Source organism: Acanthaster planci, linkage group LG16 (genome assembly GCF_054643075.1).
Source record: "Acanthaster planci isolate LZ-2023a linkage group LG16, COTS_SCS, whole genome shotgun sequence".
Classification (NCBI taxonomy): Eukaryota; Metazoa; Echinodermata; class Asteroidea; order Valvatida; family Acanthasteridae; genus Acanthaster; species Acanthaster planci.
In genome coordinates this window covers 4,723,749-4,742,006 of record NC_141792.1, presented here as the reverse complement: position 1 = coordinate 4,742,006, position 18,258 = coordinate 4,723,749, and the positions used below count along the sequence as shown (strand labels likewise).

The 18,258-nt window shown below is 38.9% G+C and overlaps 1 protein-coding gene across 3 annotated transcripts in view; it reads left to right on the top strand.

The window, feature by feature from the left end:
• The window catches only part of LOC110985127 (glyceraldehyde-3-phosphate dehydrogenase-like), a 135,022-nt gene that overhangs the window by 74,991 nt on the left and 41,773 nt on the right, over window positions 1-18,258 (top strand). For all 3 annotated transcript variants that reach the window (XM_087147469.1, XM_087147470.1, XM_022245923.2), the window contains exons 7-8: window positions 1,213-1,307; window positions 9,676-9,838. In XM_087147469.1, coding sequence (XP_087003595.1) covers window positions 1,213-1,307; window positions 9,676-9,838 — 258 coding nt within the window. The remainder of the gene's footprint in view (window positions 1-1,212; window positions 1,308-9,675; window positions 9,839-18,258) is intronic.

Below are 18,258 nucleotides of genomic sequence, written 5' to 3'. Positions count from 1 at the left end.
GCAGCATGCATAATCATGTCTTTTCAGCAAATAGTAATATGCACATGGGAAATTTGCATATATGTTGGCTGGATAGGGGTAAGTATCACTAGGAGACCTGACCCACTCCACGTGGGAAAGGATTTTGTCAGTTTCCCACAACATCACTGCAACAGTGTTCGGGAAAACAGGCTTGTACTGTTCAACATCCTCAAGAATGCTCACATCTTTTGAGGCATTTCTTTCACTTTTTCTTGAGAGAGGGCCCAGGTCATCAGTTGTCAGTGATAAATACTCTGTTCTTTGCGCTTGTACTTTCATGTTTGTCCAAAGAGATGTACATGTATATGCAGAAGTGTTTCAGGAATTTTGTTAACTCCACATGCGTACATATTCATATACAAACAATTTATGAAACAGTTCCCTGCTTTTCCATAGTCTGTATCATATAAAAACTCAGCAAAACCCTGTTAGTAAGGATGAAGCTCTTTTATGGGGTTTCTAGCCCTGCTTTGGTGGCCTTGGTCAGTAGAAAAAGAAAACAGTAAAAGACAATAAAATAAAAGTGATTATATGAGTATTATATTACATTGTTTTGCTTACTATGATACATCAAGGTAGATTCAATAAAAACAATCTACCTTTGGTATTTCAAGTTTGATTGGGCTTTGAATGACTTCTGTAAAGAAGTTTTACATGGATGCCTCTTTAGTCAACATTTAAGTTTTGACTGAACCTGTAAACAAGTACTTTTAAACAAAGCATAGAAGTCAACTCCATTCCAGGGAAGTTATTTGTTTTGTCTTTACAGGTGAAGGTGTACAAATAGCTTATACCTATGCTTAATTTAGTATGGGCTAAATGATGTGACAGACATACTAAGCCTACTTTCAAGTATACCGTTCTACTCAGTTTTGTTAAAAAGAATTACTTAATCTGTTTCCCCTATGAATCCTCTTTTCGTAAGAAAACATCACAGAAAAAAGTTACTTTTGCTTCAAATAAATGAACAGCCCAACTTCTCCATGTGTTCTGGAAAAAGGCTAATCGAAGATTGCATATACACTGTATATGTAGCTTAACTTGATTAAGCTACATTAAGTAATAAACTGTAATCCAACTTTCCTTTTACAAGTGACTTTAAAAAATAAGCCTACGGAGCAGATCAATTTTAGGTCTATCATTTCTCTTGTAATGCATATGTGGCTCACACTTTTCACTCTTGCCTGACAGAAATGGCGTGATGGTCGTGGCGCTCACCAAAACATCATCCCAGCATCCACAGGTGCAGCCAAGGCTGTTGGTAAAGTCATCCCTAAGCTTCAGGGGTAAGTTCTTTGTCGTAGAATTTCCATTTCAACTTCCTGTTAGAGGGATCAATTTTGGTTGAGTGCTGCATAGAAGCAGGCCATGTTAGCATGACCAGATTATAATTTTTAAGCACGGCTTTTAAACCTGTGCTGAAAATATTAGAAAACTGTGCTCCTGTAATGTGGAGTTTCACATGCATAATTTGATATTTATTCTATGAAGAAGGAAAATTGCTTGAACTTTGAAGTTTTCTTCTTCTTGAGGACCATTAGGACATTAAAGACGTAATGCAGTCAAAAATCAATTTTATTTAACCTCAGTTCCTGCAGGTGTGGTACACCTTTTGTGTGGTATTAAATTGTATGTACGTGGACAACCAAAGAGCAGAAACAGTCCTTGTCTGTCATCAGATATCAGCAACACACACTGGTTCCTTCCACGACAAATAGTGCAAAGGACATGGGAGTGCTGGGAGCCTGTGACCCCTTAGCAATATGAGGTACACTGGCGGCAGAAGCAGAGGGGTCACAGCCCCCCTCCCACTTTTTTACTTTTGGCAGGTCTCCTAATGGCTGATTCATGTCCACCACTATCCCCCCACCTTGAAAATTGTTCCGCTGACATTGGCGAAGTAGTTACTTTAACCACTGTGTAAACACACACTTTTCCTTATTTGTTCCACGGGGACATGTACGCTCATTTAAGAATTCTCTTTTTATTTCTGCGGTTGATGTATTAACGACTGCTACAAAATGGGCCCACCCTCAACCAACAGTAAAACGGAAATGCCTTTCTGAAATGATTAAAATTGAATCGGGTGCCCACATGATACACAAAGGAGTTAAGGGGATAAAAGACCTCTTTTGTTTGGATAAGCCAATTTGCTAGAAAGCACACTTACAAACGAGAGCTAATGTTCTTCAGGAAGTACAGATACATGTACATGTATATCATCCGTGAGCAGCTTTGGAAATGTTGAAGGTGCACACAAGGTGACTAGCAGTAAGTCTGGCTTAAACATCATCATATCTCCTGCCTAAATGTATGCAAATCGTGTATAGTCTTGTTCCGGAAATGGGCTTTTAATGGAATTCTCTACATACTAGAGATCAGAGTTGTTGAGACATCACAAGGCCAGACAAAGACCATGTGCAAGACCAGTCACAAGTAACAGGGTGAACAGTGACAAAGGAATGATTTTGTCGCAGTTCATTTGACTTGAATTCAAACTGAACGCCTTGAGTTGGTCTTGTGTGGCCTTGTGAAGGTCTTCAGTGTCTTGACTACAGCACTGTTAGAGATACGGACCAAATTCAATTGTTCCATTGCTGAACAGTTGAGTGTCGGGGACACCGCAGTAATAGTGTCAGTGAATCAGTCTATTATGTTTGATCTAAACTGAGTGACCTCCATATGCCACCATGTGACCACTTGCCAAATTCTGTGTAAACCGTTCTCGAAGCTTGCTGCAGAAATGAAAACGATCAAGTTTTACATCTGGACAACAAATACTAGAACGTTTTGAAAAAAAAAAAGACCTGCAGTAACCATTAGGTAACCATCGGCCTAATTCTGTTAACCACCCACATGGTGTTTCCTGTGAAGATACAGTACAACCACCCTAATTTGAGATTGAGTCATGACTGAGCACTAGGTGACCCTTGACTCTGTATGCTTTTCATTTAGAACAGGAATTGTGTCAAGGACGATTAGGTCCAAATGTGGCTGAAATTAGCAAGGAAGGTGGCAGATACATGCACATGTAACTGATACCAAAAGTAGCGAGTATTCAACCATGCAATGAAAGAAAATGATCCTTGATGACCATAAGGTGACCAGTGGCCAAATTCTGTGAACATCCAATCTTAAGGCTTGTTCCAAAGCAGTAAGTAATCAATTTTGACAGTAGTTGAACCAAGAAGCAATTTGTTATTTTGAAGAAAATGACCACTAGTAACCACTACATGTAGGTGACCACTGGCCAAATTCTATTAACACATTTTATGACACTAGGTCCAGAGATATAATTGACCAAGTTTGACAATAATTGGACCAACATTGTGGAAGAAGGAATTTGTAATTTCAAAGAAAGTGACCACTATGTGACCATGGCCAAACATGCTAGTCAGTTCACATGAAACTCCAGCCAAGCTAGATACTCTCCAAATTTTGTTGAAATCATTGAATGAATTTGGCAGATAATGATTTTTTGTGAGCGTTTGCCGAAGAAAGAAAACTAGAACTCCATGCATTTGTCTCATAGACACAACAAAAAGGCTTTTCGTATTTTAAGGTTTCAAACAAACAACTGTCAAAGACACTCGGGTTAATAAACTTAAAAAGAAGTCTTCCCTGTTCCCGTTGCTGCAAGCTACGGCTTGGTCTATTGTCTCCATGCATTTCTAATGGACTGAGTACCAAGACCTAGCTCTAGACAAGAGATTAGGATGCAGCCTAAATCAGGCACAATTGATGGGCCGTCAAGCGCTTTGTACATGTATCACGTGACCCAGCACGAAAACTCTGACTGGCCCACACGCAGCGTTTTACGGTAACAGCCCGATCAAGCAAAGCAAATGAATGAATTCGCAAGACGTAGACACAGGTACCGGTACATAACTTCATTGGTTTATTGTTTATTAATGTACCACATAAAACGTGTTTAATGATGATGTTTGAGGAAAACTTGCACAGTAGGGATAGCCTAAAATCCACTTCGTGTTCAACTCTGCTTGCAGGCCAACAGCCGTAAGCCAGTAAGGTTACATGTGCACTGAAGCGTGTAACTTTCAAAAATTCGAATGTCATATAACTCAAACTTTTGGTCCATTCCAATGAGCTTCAACTTATCGACATTTTACTGTATTTCCTGAAGTACATGTTCTATCAGGTTGAAACTTTGCAGATAACTTAAAAGAAGGGTTTTATATACGAAAAATGACTTGATGTCATGATGCCGTAGTTGTTCAAATGTACAAAAGAATGTGAAAAAGCCCTCTGTTCTGTTGGCAAACAGACAGATAAGCTCTCGTTTTTTCTTCTTTTTCTTCTTCTGCTCAAAAGCCCATTTGTTTTGTACACGTTTTTTGTCGCTGCAACTTTAATTTTTAAGCAATTTTGGATCTTCATCAAATTTATACCAGTGAGGAGCCTTTATACACAGATGGTCCGAGAAATATTACGTCATTATGACGTCGTCAAGTGATTTATTATTGATTTTCTAATATTTATTTTAGCCCATTGATTTTGTACATGTTTTCGAGACACTATTTTCGTACCTTGTTAAACATTGATCGTCGTCAAACTTACAGCAAGCACTAACTATAAAACGAAGATAATTGTGAATTTTTTACGTCATGGTGACTTCAAGTGATTTATTATTAAATTTTGAATATTTGAATATTCTGTTAAATGTATAAAAATCCATATAAAATCAACCGTAGCCTCCCGCAATATCCTGTTTGCAGCAAGTGCCAGGTTAAAATGTGGTCTTGAATTTATCTCATGTGGGTCAAATCACGTGACCCTTCCTTCCGGTCGAAACCGGAAGTGGTCTTATTGTTCACAAGTGGTAATAGGTATGAAGTTGTTTTCAACGTTGTAAGTCTGTTTGGGTATAGTATTCTTCAAATCATCCACTGATGATGTCACCTTATTGTCGAGTGCCCTCTAGTGACCACACACATATATAACGAATCGGTACTTAAAACACCGTCCCTTTTTAAAAAAATTCTTTCACATAAATAACTTTTATTTGACATCAAATGGGCAGATAATTTATAATAGTTATTAAGTTTAGGGGGTTTTGTGACATTAAAACCCTTTATGCTGGCCCCTAGTGTTGTTTGTGGTTTGCCATTGAATGTCAGCATTGCAGCTGCTTTTTGATGACGTCATTGCCTTCTGCAATGAGTACCAAGGTATTAGTAAATACTGCGGTATTTTTTCATAGATACCGCAGTATCGAAAAAGGCAATACCGCCCAAGCCTAGTTTCTAGTCAGCAAGATCTTGGAATTTTTGTAGACAACAGGTTAAATTTTGTATCTCTTGTTGATTTTATTGTAAAGAAGGCGAATCGTATTATTGGCTTGGTGTGGCGAGACTTCCGACATTGTAAAAGTGAATATGTACTTCATATAATGTACTGCTTCCTCATCAGATCCCAAGTGAAATATTGCACAGTAGTATTTAATTCTATTTCTCACTCACAATCTGAGAGACTGGAAAGACTGCAGTGGCATTATTTAATTATATATAACGAGTTTGCCCTTACCCAACGAATATTAATAAGCACTGTATGCTCAGTGCTTGTCCGAGAGCTTGCGAAAAAACCTCACAAGCTTACTCGGGTGGGACTCAATCCCACGACCTCCTGCTTACTAGTGCAGATGTCTTAACCACTCGACCACCGAGCTTGCCGGGGTCGGCTGGTCGGTCCGAGTCAAATGAAGCAGCGGGTACCGCGAACTATTTTCAAGATGTATTTTTGCCTTGGGGAGATGTTAATTATATAACGGGTTTGCCCTTACTGAACGTATATTAATAAGCACTGTATGCTCAGTGCTTGTCCGAGAGCTTGCGAAAAAACCTCACAAGCTTACTCGGGTGGGACTCGAACCCACGACCTCCTGCTTACTATTGCAGAGGTCTTAACCACTCCACCACCGAGCTTGCCAGGTTTTTTCGCAAGCTCTTGGACAAGCACTGAGCATACAGTGCTTATTTATATACATTGGGTAAGGGCAAACCCGTTATATATAATTAACATCTCCCCAACGCAAAAATACATCTTGAAAAGGCATTATTTAACATTTATGTATTGGGCCCTACACAGTGATCGTTGTATTGTATTCTACTCTGAACTGTGACTTGTTTAATTTGCCAACTCTTGTCCACAGAAGAACAGTCAATGATTGCTTATTCCTCTACAAACATATCCGTAACCATTACACTTTAACTACCGTTAACCCATTTTCCCTCTATGTTCCCGAATGCCGAACCAGATCTGCTCCCAAACACATCATGCATGTTCCGCGGAGCCAGGTGGAGGTAATGAAGCAAGGCTTTGTTTCAAGGATTTCAACTGCCTACAACCGACTCCACGAAACGTGCAATGTGTTTGGGGCGCTTACATTGAATTTGTTCTGTACTGAGATTTACAGAAGTTCTTCGCACCCATACATGTAGCTCATTTATGTACATGTAAACTGCCACAGGTTTAGCCAGCTTTACACTGAATTGACTTAAATGTATGTATTTACTCAAGTTTATGTTTATACAATTATTTATTATTTACATGTAATTTGGATTTCTCCCCTCCCCCCTTTTTTATCCGGCAAAAGCCGGAACAGCTGTTGCTTTCTGATTGTTTTTGTTTTTTTTCGTTTAGTTTTTTTTTTCCAGCCCGATTCCTTCCGCCAGTGGACTTTGGCAGTTTCCTAAATCTGATCGACTTCAAACTTAGCAGGTCTTTGGACAATTATCCAAGGATGGTCCTAGAAGAAATTTGTGATGACATCATCACGTGATATCTTGAATTTTCTTGAATCTTGAATTCTTGGATCTTGAATTTTGAATATTTAATTTTTTCCGATTCACTTTGTACCGGTGCACGTTTTCAAGCCACTATTTTGAATTCTTCACGATGTTTGATCACTATCCAAGTGATAGTCAACAAAGACCCTCATCCAAGAATTATTCTAAAGGAATGACATCATGATGATATCATCATGCATTTAGTATTGAATTTTCAATATTTATTTCAGCCCATTGACTTAGTACACGTTTTCAAGCCAGCATTTGCGCAATTTTCAGAGGTTTGATCAACTTCAAAGTTACAGACAACAAAGACCCTGATGAAAGAATTTTGATAAATTTATGACGTCATGATGATGTCATCACATATTTTTTAAATGGATTTTTGGATATTTTATCGTCCCCCATGGGTTTTGTACACATTTTTCAATGGCCTATCTTCGGCACATTGGTAAATCTGAATTATTTCCTTTAATGTACACTTGAAGTCCCTAATGAAGAGAGATTCCCCCAAAAAATCATCATAATAACTTCATCAGGGGTCACGTGACATGAGATTAAAGCTGCAGTTTTCCCCATAGGTTTTGTACACGTTTTTCTACTACGCAATATTATCGATCTTAATGAGAGTAGTCCTGAACTTCAGGTGAGAATTGCCCTGAGAACGAAAAAAAAATCTTTTTTTTTTCGTCTTCATTTGATTACATGTATACCCAAAAGTCTGAATATCAAAAAATATTTCAGAATTTCTTTCAGTGCAAACGCAAATCATATGACATCATAAAGAAGCAGCTTTTTTGCATAGGTGTTTTCAGTCCATTGACTTTGTACACATTTTCAAGCCACTATTTTGAAACCTTCGTGATGTTTGATCGCCATGAAAGTGATATCGAACAAAGACCCTTATGCAAGAATTCTTCAAAAGAAATGACATCACGATGATGTCATCATGTGATTTACTATTGATTTTTCAATATTTATTTCAGCCCCTTGACTTTGTACACATTTTCAGGCCACCATTTGGGCAATATCAGAGGTTTGATCAACATCAAAGTTACACACAACAAAGACCCTCATGAAAGAATTTTCCTAAAGTTATGACATCATGATGATGCTCAGTGGTTGTTCACAACCACGTTCCTCTAGTCATTTTTTTGTTTTGTTTTCCATGATACCTGTAAGTGGCATATCTCTGCTGTTGGATATCAGAATAAATAAATAAATAAAAATTGACAGATCGTATAAGATACATGTAGCAGTCTCTTGGAATCGCTGGACTGTTTGTGGAATCGGATCTCAAGGTTATGGAATCAGCGGCGGAATGGATTCGATTCTCAAAAAAGTGGATCAATTCTACCAGATTCCAGTATGGATTCACCCAACAATGCCCAAGCCTAGCCTATATGCCAAGGAATGAACATTGAATGCTGTATTGTGTTACATTGTAACTTCATGGTACATGTATAACACAAAACTCAGAAATAAATAAAATGACTAAGCTACTCATTTAGAGATGCTGTTACATGTTTTTGTACTTAAGTCAATACTAAAAGAACTTAGCATCCTTTGTGTTTTGCCAACAAACGTGGGTACCAGCATTTGGTCTGGCCCATGGACTAATTGCCTTGCGGGATGTTCAGACGTAATTTGAGGTGTCCAAAATATGGCCTCAAAAACTCAGTCCGAAATTATTACTTTATAGAGGCATTTCACATGATTTCAGCTTAGGAAGTTGACACCGGTAGTCTTGAACACGCCCTTCCCCCAGGTACCTGTAGTTTACTTGTAGCTCGTTCCTCAAGGTTGCTTGTCTCCCAAGGTATATGTAGGTGTAGTTAACCCTCCCGTGGCCATTTCTGATTAGAGTAGATGACTACAACAGACCTTGTACCTCCACCTTTGCCCAAGTACCGAGCTTTCCACAAAAAAGGATCCAGTTCTGTTTGACAATGAAGTCTTTCAAAATGCCTGGCACCCCTGCTTGAAAAGGCGAGTTCTTGACTCGGAAATCAAAATAAGTTCATTTCAAATTATTCAGCCAGCGCTGTCTTTGGCCGTCGCTGAAAGACTGGCAAAATCTTAACTCTTTCCCCTGACAATGGAGCTATGACTCACTCTGGCGCTATCGCACAACGTGGAGATACATTGTACTCTCCCATCGAGAATCTCAGATCTCCTCTCCCTTTCTTGCAACAGTGAACCCCACTGTATTGTCCATATTTCAAATGCCAACCATTATTATTCAGATTAAGTAAAAAGCTGTTTCTTTTACCAGCCTTGTGCCAGTGCCTTTTCTTGAGAAACACAAACAACCATATGATGCAAGATATGTGGGAAAGGGGGACCCCCTCTATGGTGTCTTCTTTGTGTTGATGGAATCTTTGGAATTTCTTTCAGATTTTTGAGGGGGGTGCAGTGTGCACAACAGCCTTGGGGTATACAGCTTGTGCATCACCTTCCCTTTCCCGCATATCGTGCCTGGTATCCAAACAACTACCACCAACCTTATTTATGTACAACCCGGGCATTTCCACTGCTGGGTGAAACCATCCATAAAACTTAGATATTGATGCAAAAGAAATAAACAGTGGCCTCTTGTGACAATCACATATGCATGCATGTGTGTTTATTAGTTTACATGTACACGTGTATCTCTCTTATGCTCATTGTAATAAATGAACACAGTACATGTATTTCATTATTTTATTTAAACGTGTAATTCCTGTCAATGTTGTTCAGATTTTATTTGATTAAAAGTTATAAGATATTTACAGTTTGGTAATGAGTTACTTGTAAAACTAAGTTTCAGCATTGTGAAAAAATGTTTGTTGGTTTTTTTATGTCGAAGGAAACTTACTGGAATGGCTTTCCGTGTTCCGGTGCCAGATGTTTCAGTTGTTGATCTCACTGTTCGTCTGGAGAAGGAAGCATCCTATGATGACGTAAAATTGGCTATCATAAAGGCTTCAGAGGGTCCATTAAAAGGCATTCTTGGATACACAGAAAATCAGGTAAAGTGTTCGTTAATGTACTGGTATCTTACAAATTCAAAGTGAACAAGTGTACATGCTCACAGTGTTCCTCCAAAGGTCAGCATGGCAGACAGGTTGTGGTTTGTTTCATCTTCTGATGTCCCAGGCAGTTCAACATCCACTACAGTTTTGTGTATGTGTTATCACTTCCTGCACTTCAATGTAAATTTTTCATTATTCCTTGTTTTACATTTATTTGTTCAGGCATGATTAAGATGAAAAAGGATGAATCTCAGAACATGTACAGTAACACCCACAATGTAATCACAAAGCATGGTCAATTTCTCATACCTTGAAATTAGAACTAAATTTAATATTAAGGAGTTCAGTGATATACACAACGCACAATATATTTTGTACATTTTGCAATGAAATGAATTTGGCTTGAACTGATACAAGGTGAGCTTATTTCTATGTAATTGAGTAATTCCATTTTCAGTACTACAATTTAGTATTGACTGATTTTGCAGTGTGTGGATTTAGAGGAGATCTGTACATGTCAATAAAAGTGTTGCAGTCCGAGACCAGGCAGTCTGAGACCAGACAGTCCAAGACCAGACAGTCTTAGACCAAGACCAGACTATTCAAAACCAAGACCAGACAGTCCGAGTCCAAGACCGAACTGTTTGATACCTAGACGCAAGACCTGGCTTGCAGACAAGGCCTTCAAATCATCTCTGGATGTTAATCTCTAGGATACCAGACTTCCAGCAATTGCCCAATTCTGCTTTTTTCGTATTTTGGGGAAATGTGGGGGAACTACATGTACATATGAAGGAGTGCCCTTTATTTACTTCACACAGTCAAAGTAGGGCACCAGTTATGTTCATGCATCAAATGGTTTTGTGAACATGTACATGCAGTATACGTGTATATCCAGCATGGCAAAATAGTTTCATTTCACAATTGTTTTACTTCATATTTCGCTGCATCAACTTTTAATTTTAAACTTGGCAAAATGGAAGTTGAAATAGGTGAATATGTTAAATTAATTAATGCAAGTGTAAAAAATAAGTTCAATTGAATCTTGCTAGAATCAAAATGGCACAGTTGTAGAAATTTTTAACCCTCTAACTCTTTATCACGGATTTTTACTCTTGGTTTGACACTTTTAATATATAACTTCGATGTTATGCTGTGAATTTTTTTTAATATTTTCTGAGCTGTGTCATTGCACCAGTCAGTTTCATTTTGTGCCTGTACATGACATTGTGCAGTAGTGCAAACCATCATCACCTGAATTCAACAACCCTACAATGGAATTTCGCTGGACACTGTTTAACTCTCAAATGCATATGTTATTACTGTTTATTCAATCAAAACAAAGACAAAGCATGATAGTATCGAAAATCAGCGTGAACAACTCAAAAAAGGCAGAAATACAAAAGAAATGAACAATGTATACCGTGACAAAGTTGATTATAAGGGGGGAGCTAGACAAGCATGAAAACAAGCTGAAATATAGTCATAAATGATTGGCAAACTGTGCAAGGGTATCACAGAAGTTAGAGAATAAAATATGTGGACATCAAAAACTGTGGGACAAATCCAAACAAGTACTGTGCAAGTTATGGAGGACTATCCACCAATTTACTGTTTAATACTTGGAATCAAATTACATGTATCTCATAGGCACTTGGCCTGTAAGACAAGAAAAAAAAAGAAAGAAACATGACAAAGAAGAGAGAGGATTTGTTATAAAATTTTTACATCAGCATGCTTGTCAATCTGGATAGGATATATAAGTAAATTAAACAATTCAAACTGACGTTGTTGGGGGGTGACAGGTTGTGGCAACATCACAAACCTATTGTGGAATACATTTCATTTTTTTCTGATAAGAGCTGTTTTGGGGTGTGCATTTGCGGGTATTTTTAGAACCAGGCACCCGTTTTTTGTTAACATCGGGTACCCGGAAAAGAGATCGCCTAATAACAAATGGCATTGCGCGCAACCTGGTAGATCATGTGCCCAAAACACGGTTCTTTTTGGTACATAGGAAGCAAGCAGAACAGTGTTCTAAACGTCGGAGTTAATCTCTCCTACCATTTTATCAAACAAAATTGTTACCTTCAGTTTGCAAATTTTTTGTTGTTGTATGAAACAGAAAAACAAATCTTCACGGGGAACGTCAGAAAAGAGAACAGAGCTGCAAACCACCTACATGATATATGCCCCTGCAAATGCTCAAAGGAAATGTCCCGGATGCTGCATGACCACGTATACGCAGACGCATGTGGCGTGCACAAATAGTGAGCGCTGGTCGTGTCACGTGCGGACCAGATCAGTGCTACATACGTCATGGGTTAAAAGGCTTCAAGTTTTATGTACAAAAATACTACGTACCTCGAACAATGCCCACACCATTACATCCACTTATTTTGAAGTTTCTGATTAAAAAAACTGCGAACAAAATGCTTCAAACGGCGTTGAAAGTATCGGAAGTTTATATAGGGTTAGGAGTCATCGCAAGTTCATTTCTTTTCTGATGAGGACCAGCACGTTGCATAAATCAACGTAGCTGCAACTGTGTAATCCTGGCTTTCAAGACCCTGAAACTAACCTGACTGCAACGCGGGCCCAATTGTAGTCCCTTTCAGGCAGTCCAATTGCTGACACTGCAGCGGCCATGTGACCGTAAAAAGAAAGGTCATGTGACCACACATAAGCCAAAGTGAAAGAAATAACAGCGCTTCACGTTGTTAAATGACTGAGTGATACGAAAGTTTTGCAACACGAAGGGACGTACCATGATGAAGTGGTTTAGTTTAATAAATACTTTTTTCAGGATAACTCCATTCCCCTGAGGTTCAGTTGTCGAGTTTTTAATGTATAAGTACTTCGACAAGTGACATTTGATTGGCCGACTGTATTATGACTTGCACTTGTCCACATTTCCTTTTTTTTCGAATGAAAAAAATACTTTGATTTGAAATGCTGTAGTACATACAGAAAACATCATTCCTGCTTTTTTGGTCAATTCCTCATCCACAGTTCCGCTGAATCACTGAGAAAATTCAAGTTGCTTTAATTTAAAAATAATTTTGAAACGAAATATTTCTTGGTATAAAACTTAACTAAACTGGTTCTCTGACTCTTTTGGTTTGTTGCGCACATTTAGTGCTTTGATTATAAAAAGAGGCTGATCAACCGCACGATTTGTGCGTGATCACTACTTACCGCACGCCGTGTGGAGTCCCAGTACCGCTGGAATATTACACAGTCCGCTCTCGCTTCGTCGTCAATCCTGACATAGAGTAATTTTCATTCATATTGTTTTATTTGACCAAAAAAATACTCTTAATTCAAAGAGTAAACACTACTAATTCCGCACAACAAAAGTCATTTAGGCTGACAGGGTTTGATAGTTACAAATACAATCATGCAAGTGTACATCAACAGCGCTTCTCCCTCAAAAGACAAAACTCCTCCGGTCTCTTGTTCATATAGGTTTGGTACAGTCATTTTCCTAGTTCCGGGTCCCTAAAATTATTCAGTAAGACTGCAGCTAAAAAATCCTCAAATTCGAGTGAAATATGGTCAGAAGTCAACTTTGTGTTTTGGATATACTTCCATTTTTTTTTTCAAAATCTAAGTTTTTACATTTGAACTCACAGGATCGATCGACCAAAGTGACGATGACACCTTTCCTAGTTTTGGATCGGTTTAGGATCGAGACAAAAATGTCTTCACAAATAAAAAGTAACCATACTAAAAATCCATTTTCAGCCCAAACCATTGTAAACAGTTGCTTTTCTAATAGAGAATCTTTTAATTCTGAGAAAATTAGATGAAATATAAGAATTCCAATGAATTAAAAAGGTAGCAATTGCGTAAGCTTTGACTCGACTTTTCAACTGTACAGTGAGCTATCAACGTTGCCCTCCCCGCGCCGCACAGTTGACGAACCCATTACGTCACATACATTTCTGCTGCGCCCGCGTAGTTGAGTTCGCAACGACTTTGCGTGGTAACGCCACGCGATCCGAGAGTGGGGGAAAAACTTGCAGTTTTCGGTAAATTAACAAAAACGGAAACTCTAAAAAAGTCATTTGATTAAGCAGACATTAGATGCAAATGTTTATATGACCATTCAATTTAAAGACATATTTAAAACCACACGTAGCGAGTGACCTATCACCCGTGAATTTTAGTGGTTTTTTCGCTCTTGTGAACTAGGAAATTCCGGAACTAGGAAAATGACTTGCGGTACAACAGGCGGAGTGGGTAACAAAATTAGCTGTCGATCTCTGAATTCAAGTTTCATGTATGACCGTGGGACCAGGTTTTCATCGGCACAGTGGTTTTCCATGAAGTCTGTCCTTCAGCAAGAAATTTCACAGACATTTTATGCATGAATGTTTGTTCCTAATTTATTTACTTTTTTACGGGTACCCGTCCCGGAAAAATGGAACCGGGTTTTGAAAATCGACGGGCGGGTACCCAGGTACCCGGCACAGGCCTAGAGCTGTTGTTGTTCCTCAGGAAGAATAAGAACAGAGAGTTACATCTTTAGTGCTATGCCTCCGTAACAAAAGCAGTTATCAGGAATATGGCTTCCATGCACAACCTCTGTAATGTCCCACAGCCTCAGCAATCAATGGGATGGGGAGTGCAATAACAGATTTGTGCGAACAAAAAGATGACAGTATGAGATGGTGTCAATATGTCGAGGGTTGATGACAGTGTTGTTGCTAAAGGATTCACTGACTGTAATGTCATTTGTGTTATGCTCCAAGCTTCACAACAGAATTTCCTCACCAGCAAAATTGGATAGAAGAGATGGATGTTTTTGGATTAGGGTTTTCCGACTTGTCAGACATCTGGAAATAGACTGAATTTGGACTTGTATATTGGCTCAATCATTCTGTACATTTCCTTCAGATAGGGCATCCTGGTGAGTTTGTTTCATACTTCTTTGTATACTAAGCCTAAGGGGATTTGCTTGTACAGTCGAAATGGTTATCTATTGGAGAATAGAGCTTACATGTACCTCACCAATCTGACAACCCAGACTATGTTACTATACTCATTACCAGGGATATCAACTGAGCCCCAGTCCCAATGCTTAACTTGACATGTTCCCAGAATGTTATATCATCATGGACTAGGGTGAAGAACAAAATGATTGTGAGACTTGTCGTTTTTGGTACCATATAAAAGAGTACTAATATGAGTATTGAACGCATGACTTGCACAACAGCTGTAAAGCTCTGCAGTGGCATTGTGGTCAGTGTGAAATACCATCATGTAATGTCACAGTATCTAGTTCAACTAATTTTGACTTCCCTGATGGTGAATTAGCATCTGACAGTCATGATAGCGTCAACTAAGGCGGCATTGCAAAATTGACCAACCATTCCGCGCCGTGGACAGAATGCAATATGCAAGGTTCATGTAAATTTCCAGTCTCATGAGAACTCCCGATATTCCGCGAATTCCCGGCTATGGGGAAAAAAAAAATCGCTGCCAGGCTCCTTCCGGCCTGCAGTTTACCATGAAAGGAATGGCTTAATTTTGTACCAAACATAGATAACTAATAGCAGTAATATATTTCTTGTCACCAAGGGGAAACAAACTTCATCGATCCTTGATCATCAGCAAACTTGTATTAGCATGCAGAATTTCTTATTCACGCTGCCACTAGATTGCCTCATATAGTAAAGTCATCCGATACCTCTTTGACGAGCCAGCCAGCTCAGAGACCTTTTCGGCTGATTAATATTGTGCCGTGAACATTATATTCACGTCGTAGATAATTGAATATTTATCCAGACAGACATACTTCAGGTTAGATAACAATTAATTTGTCCCCGGATTGTGTAGACCTGATTTCCATTTGTCTCTTCAATCACATCAACGATGTACAGCCACGTAGTACTTTAGGCCTATGTAAGAACTCTGACAGATTGGCAGCATGACTGTACCAGCCATATGTGACATTCAGGCTTATTTGGTTGCTGAGTACTCCATTGTCCATAAGGAAAAACCCTTTATATTTGGCTTCTGTAGCTTTATTTGTTTTAATAGCTTTGTGCGTTGTGGCACAGTTATCCCCTCATGGGCCCTAAAACTGAAAACCACATGTACATGTAATTATTCCATAAATGCCAAGATTCCGTTATACTATTGTGCATTTTGAGGGGAGCATCATGAGATTTCCTTTTCAGTAGGATGAGGGTAAAGATACATTGGCTTAAGCCACCGTTTTAATGTTATAGTTTAAATCCATAACTTTCTACACATTCTCAGCATTAAACCATAATTTTCAAAGAAAGTGTTTAGATATGATTCAAGTATGGGCATCACACACTAGTAGTTAGTAACACTTATGATCAGCAATCATGCAGTCATGACGCAACGCTTTTTTACAAAATCCTCTTTAGAGCTCAGCCCGGGAAGGAGATAATTGTGGGGCAAGCATTCAGAATTCATCATTGATATCCCATTAAGTTATACTTGAACAATATTCAGACCACATCATTTGAAGTTGACAGGAAATTGTATGATTTAAAATAAAACAGACACAAGGATTCTGCCTCTCAACAAAGAGGAGGTTGAAATTTACCAATGCTTCGAGTGCCAAGATTTGGTTTGTTTCGGTTCGCAGTCAGACATGTATACACATGTACGTAGTCACATGTGCATGTACATGCACATTGCTGAAGGGGCGATTTACAGATTGGAACAATTACTAGGATTCTTGAAAATGCTATCACAACGTATACGTACAACAACTTGACCAAACGAAAGACAAGTTTATAGGCCACCTCGGTCACAGAATCTGGTTGCCCGCACACTGGTCTACCCAGCCAAGTCGGCTTCTCTCTGGGGTTGCCTTAAGATCGAGCACAACTCTTACTACGATCAACATGCATCCAATCAAACATCGTCTTTAATGGCTGTTTATGACATCATTGGCCTTACATGTATATGGAACGTGAAGGCAGAGCTTTTGGAGACTGACGCACATGATGTTGTTTGAATATACATAAGCAAGAATATAGCATTATTGAGCCACAGAAATGCCGTATGTTGCATCTTCTCTGTTAATTATTGGTGAATTCTCACCACATGCGTTTTACAACCATCATGTGAGTGGGCCATCGTATGTGCGAACACTCACGTGTGCTGAGGTTTGCAGTGTCAAATTTGTCACACTCATCTATTTTTTGTGGTGTGTTGGCTTTTCATCATTCTGTCTGCAGCAAGTGGCAGAGTGTAAATTGGTCTTCAGTTCTTCTTGTGTGGGTCAAATCATGTGACCCTTCTTCTGGTTGAAACCAGAAGTAGGCCTACTGTTTAAAAGTGGTAATAGATGTCGAGTTGTTTTCAATGGTTTTCAAATCATCTACTGATGACGTCATGTGGAGCACCCTCTCGCAACGGGTTAAACATTCTGAAAAATGAATTTTGAATATATGTCTGTGATGAAGTTTATCCGAATCAACTGAAAATTGATCATCTGTACCCAGTCAACGTGTGTGAAGTTTGGGACCAATGACATCATCGAACCAGAAGTTACAATAAATCTTGTTTTATTCTTCAAAATTCAGTAAAAGAAAAATCAACAGTATGAGATACATGTACATGTATAAGCGTGAATCGTCCATTAGATGTCAGCCAAAACATTGAAGTCAAATGCATGAAATGCATAACTGGTGTACTTTTTCACACAGATGAAGCACCATCGACAAAAGCCCCTATAATTTAAACTGCCAACTCGAAAATCACATTCACATACTGTGCATTTGCCACTGTGTGCGTGGATGCCTTATATCTGCCTGTAACATAGACAGCGCACAGTGCATAGGGCATATACTCGGGACCTGGCAAATTTCCGAACACGTCGTGCGGAGAGCAGATTCATACCTGCCAACTGTTGCGATTTAGGCAGAACCGTCTGTGAAAAATATTGTTTAGTAGACTGGTTCCCGTACCCTATGTATCTGAAGCGAACGTTGTGGATAAAAATGTGTCAGCCAGTGTACATGTAGTCTTGTGTTATTTTATGAAAATTGAAACAGGGACCAGTCTAGTTGTAAGAGGGCGCAATTATTGCTGCTATAATGGTATAAAATCCGCCTTGCTATTATGTAGGACGAAAGGGACGTAAACCAGTCTAAAACGTCATCCGTCTGGTGTTCTGCCTCTATTGTGTGCTTCTGAATCAAGCGCAGGCCAAGCATGGCGTGGTGGACGTATTGACATCGATTGACACCATGCTTGTTTTCCACACACGTTGTTTTTAATAGTAGTTTTCAGTGTTTTTTTCGTGAATATTTTAGAAATAGTTTGACCGATTGTGGCATCTCAAAGTTTAGACATGAATAAGCAGAAAGAAAAAAAACAGAAGAGGAGTCAGAAATTCCAAGAGGAGTATGCAACAAATTGTCACT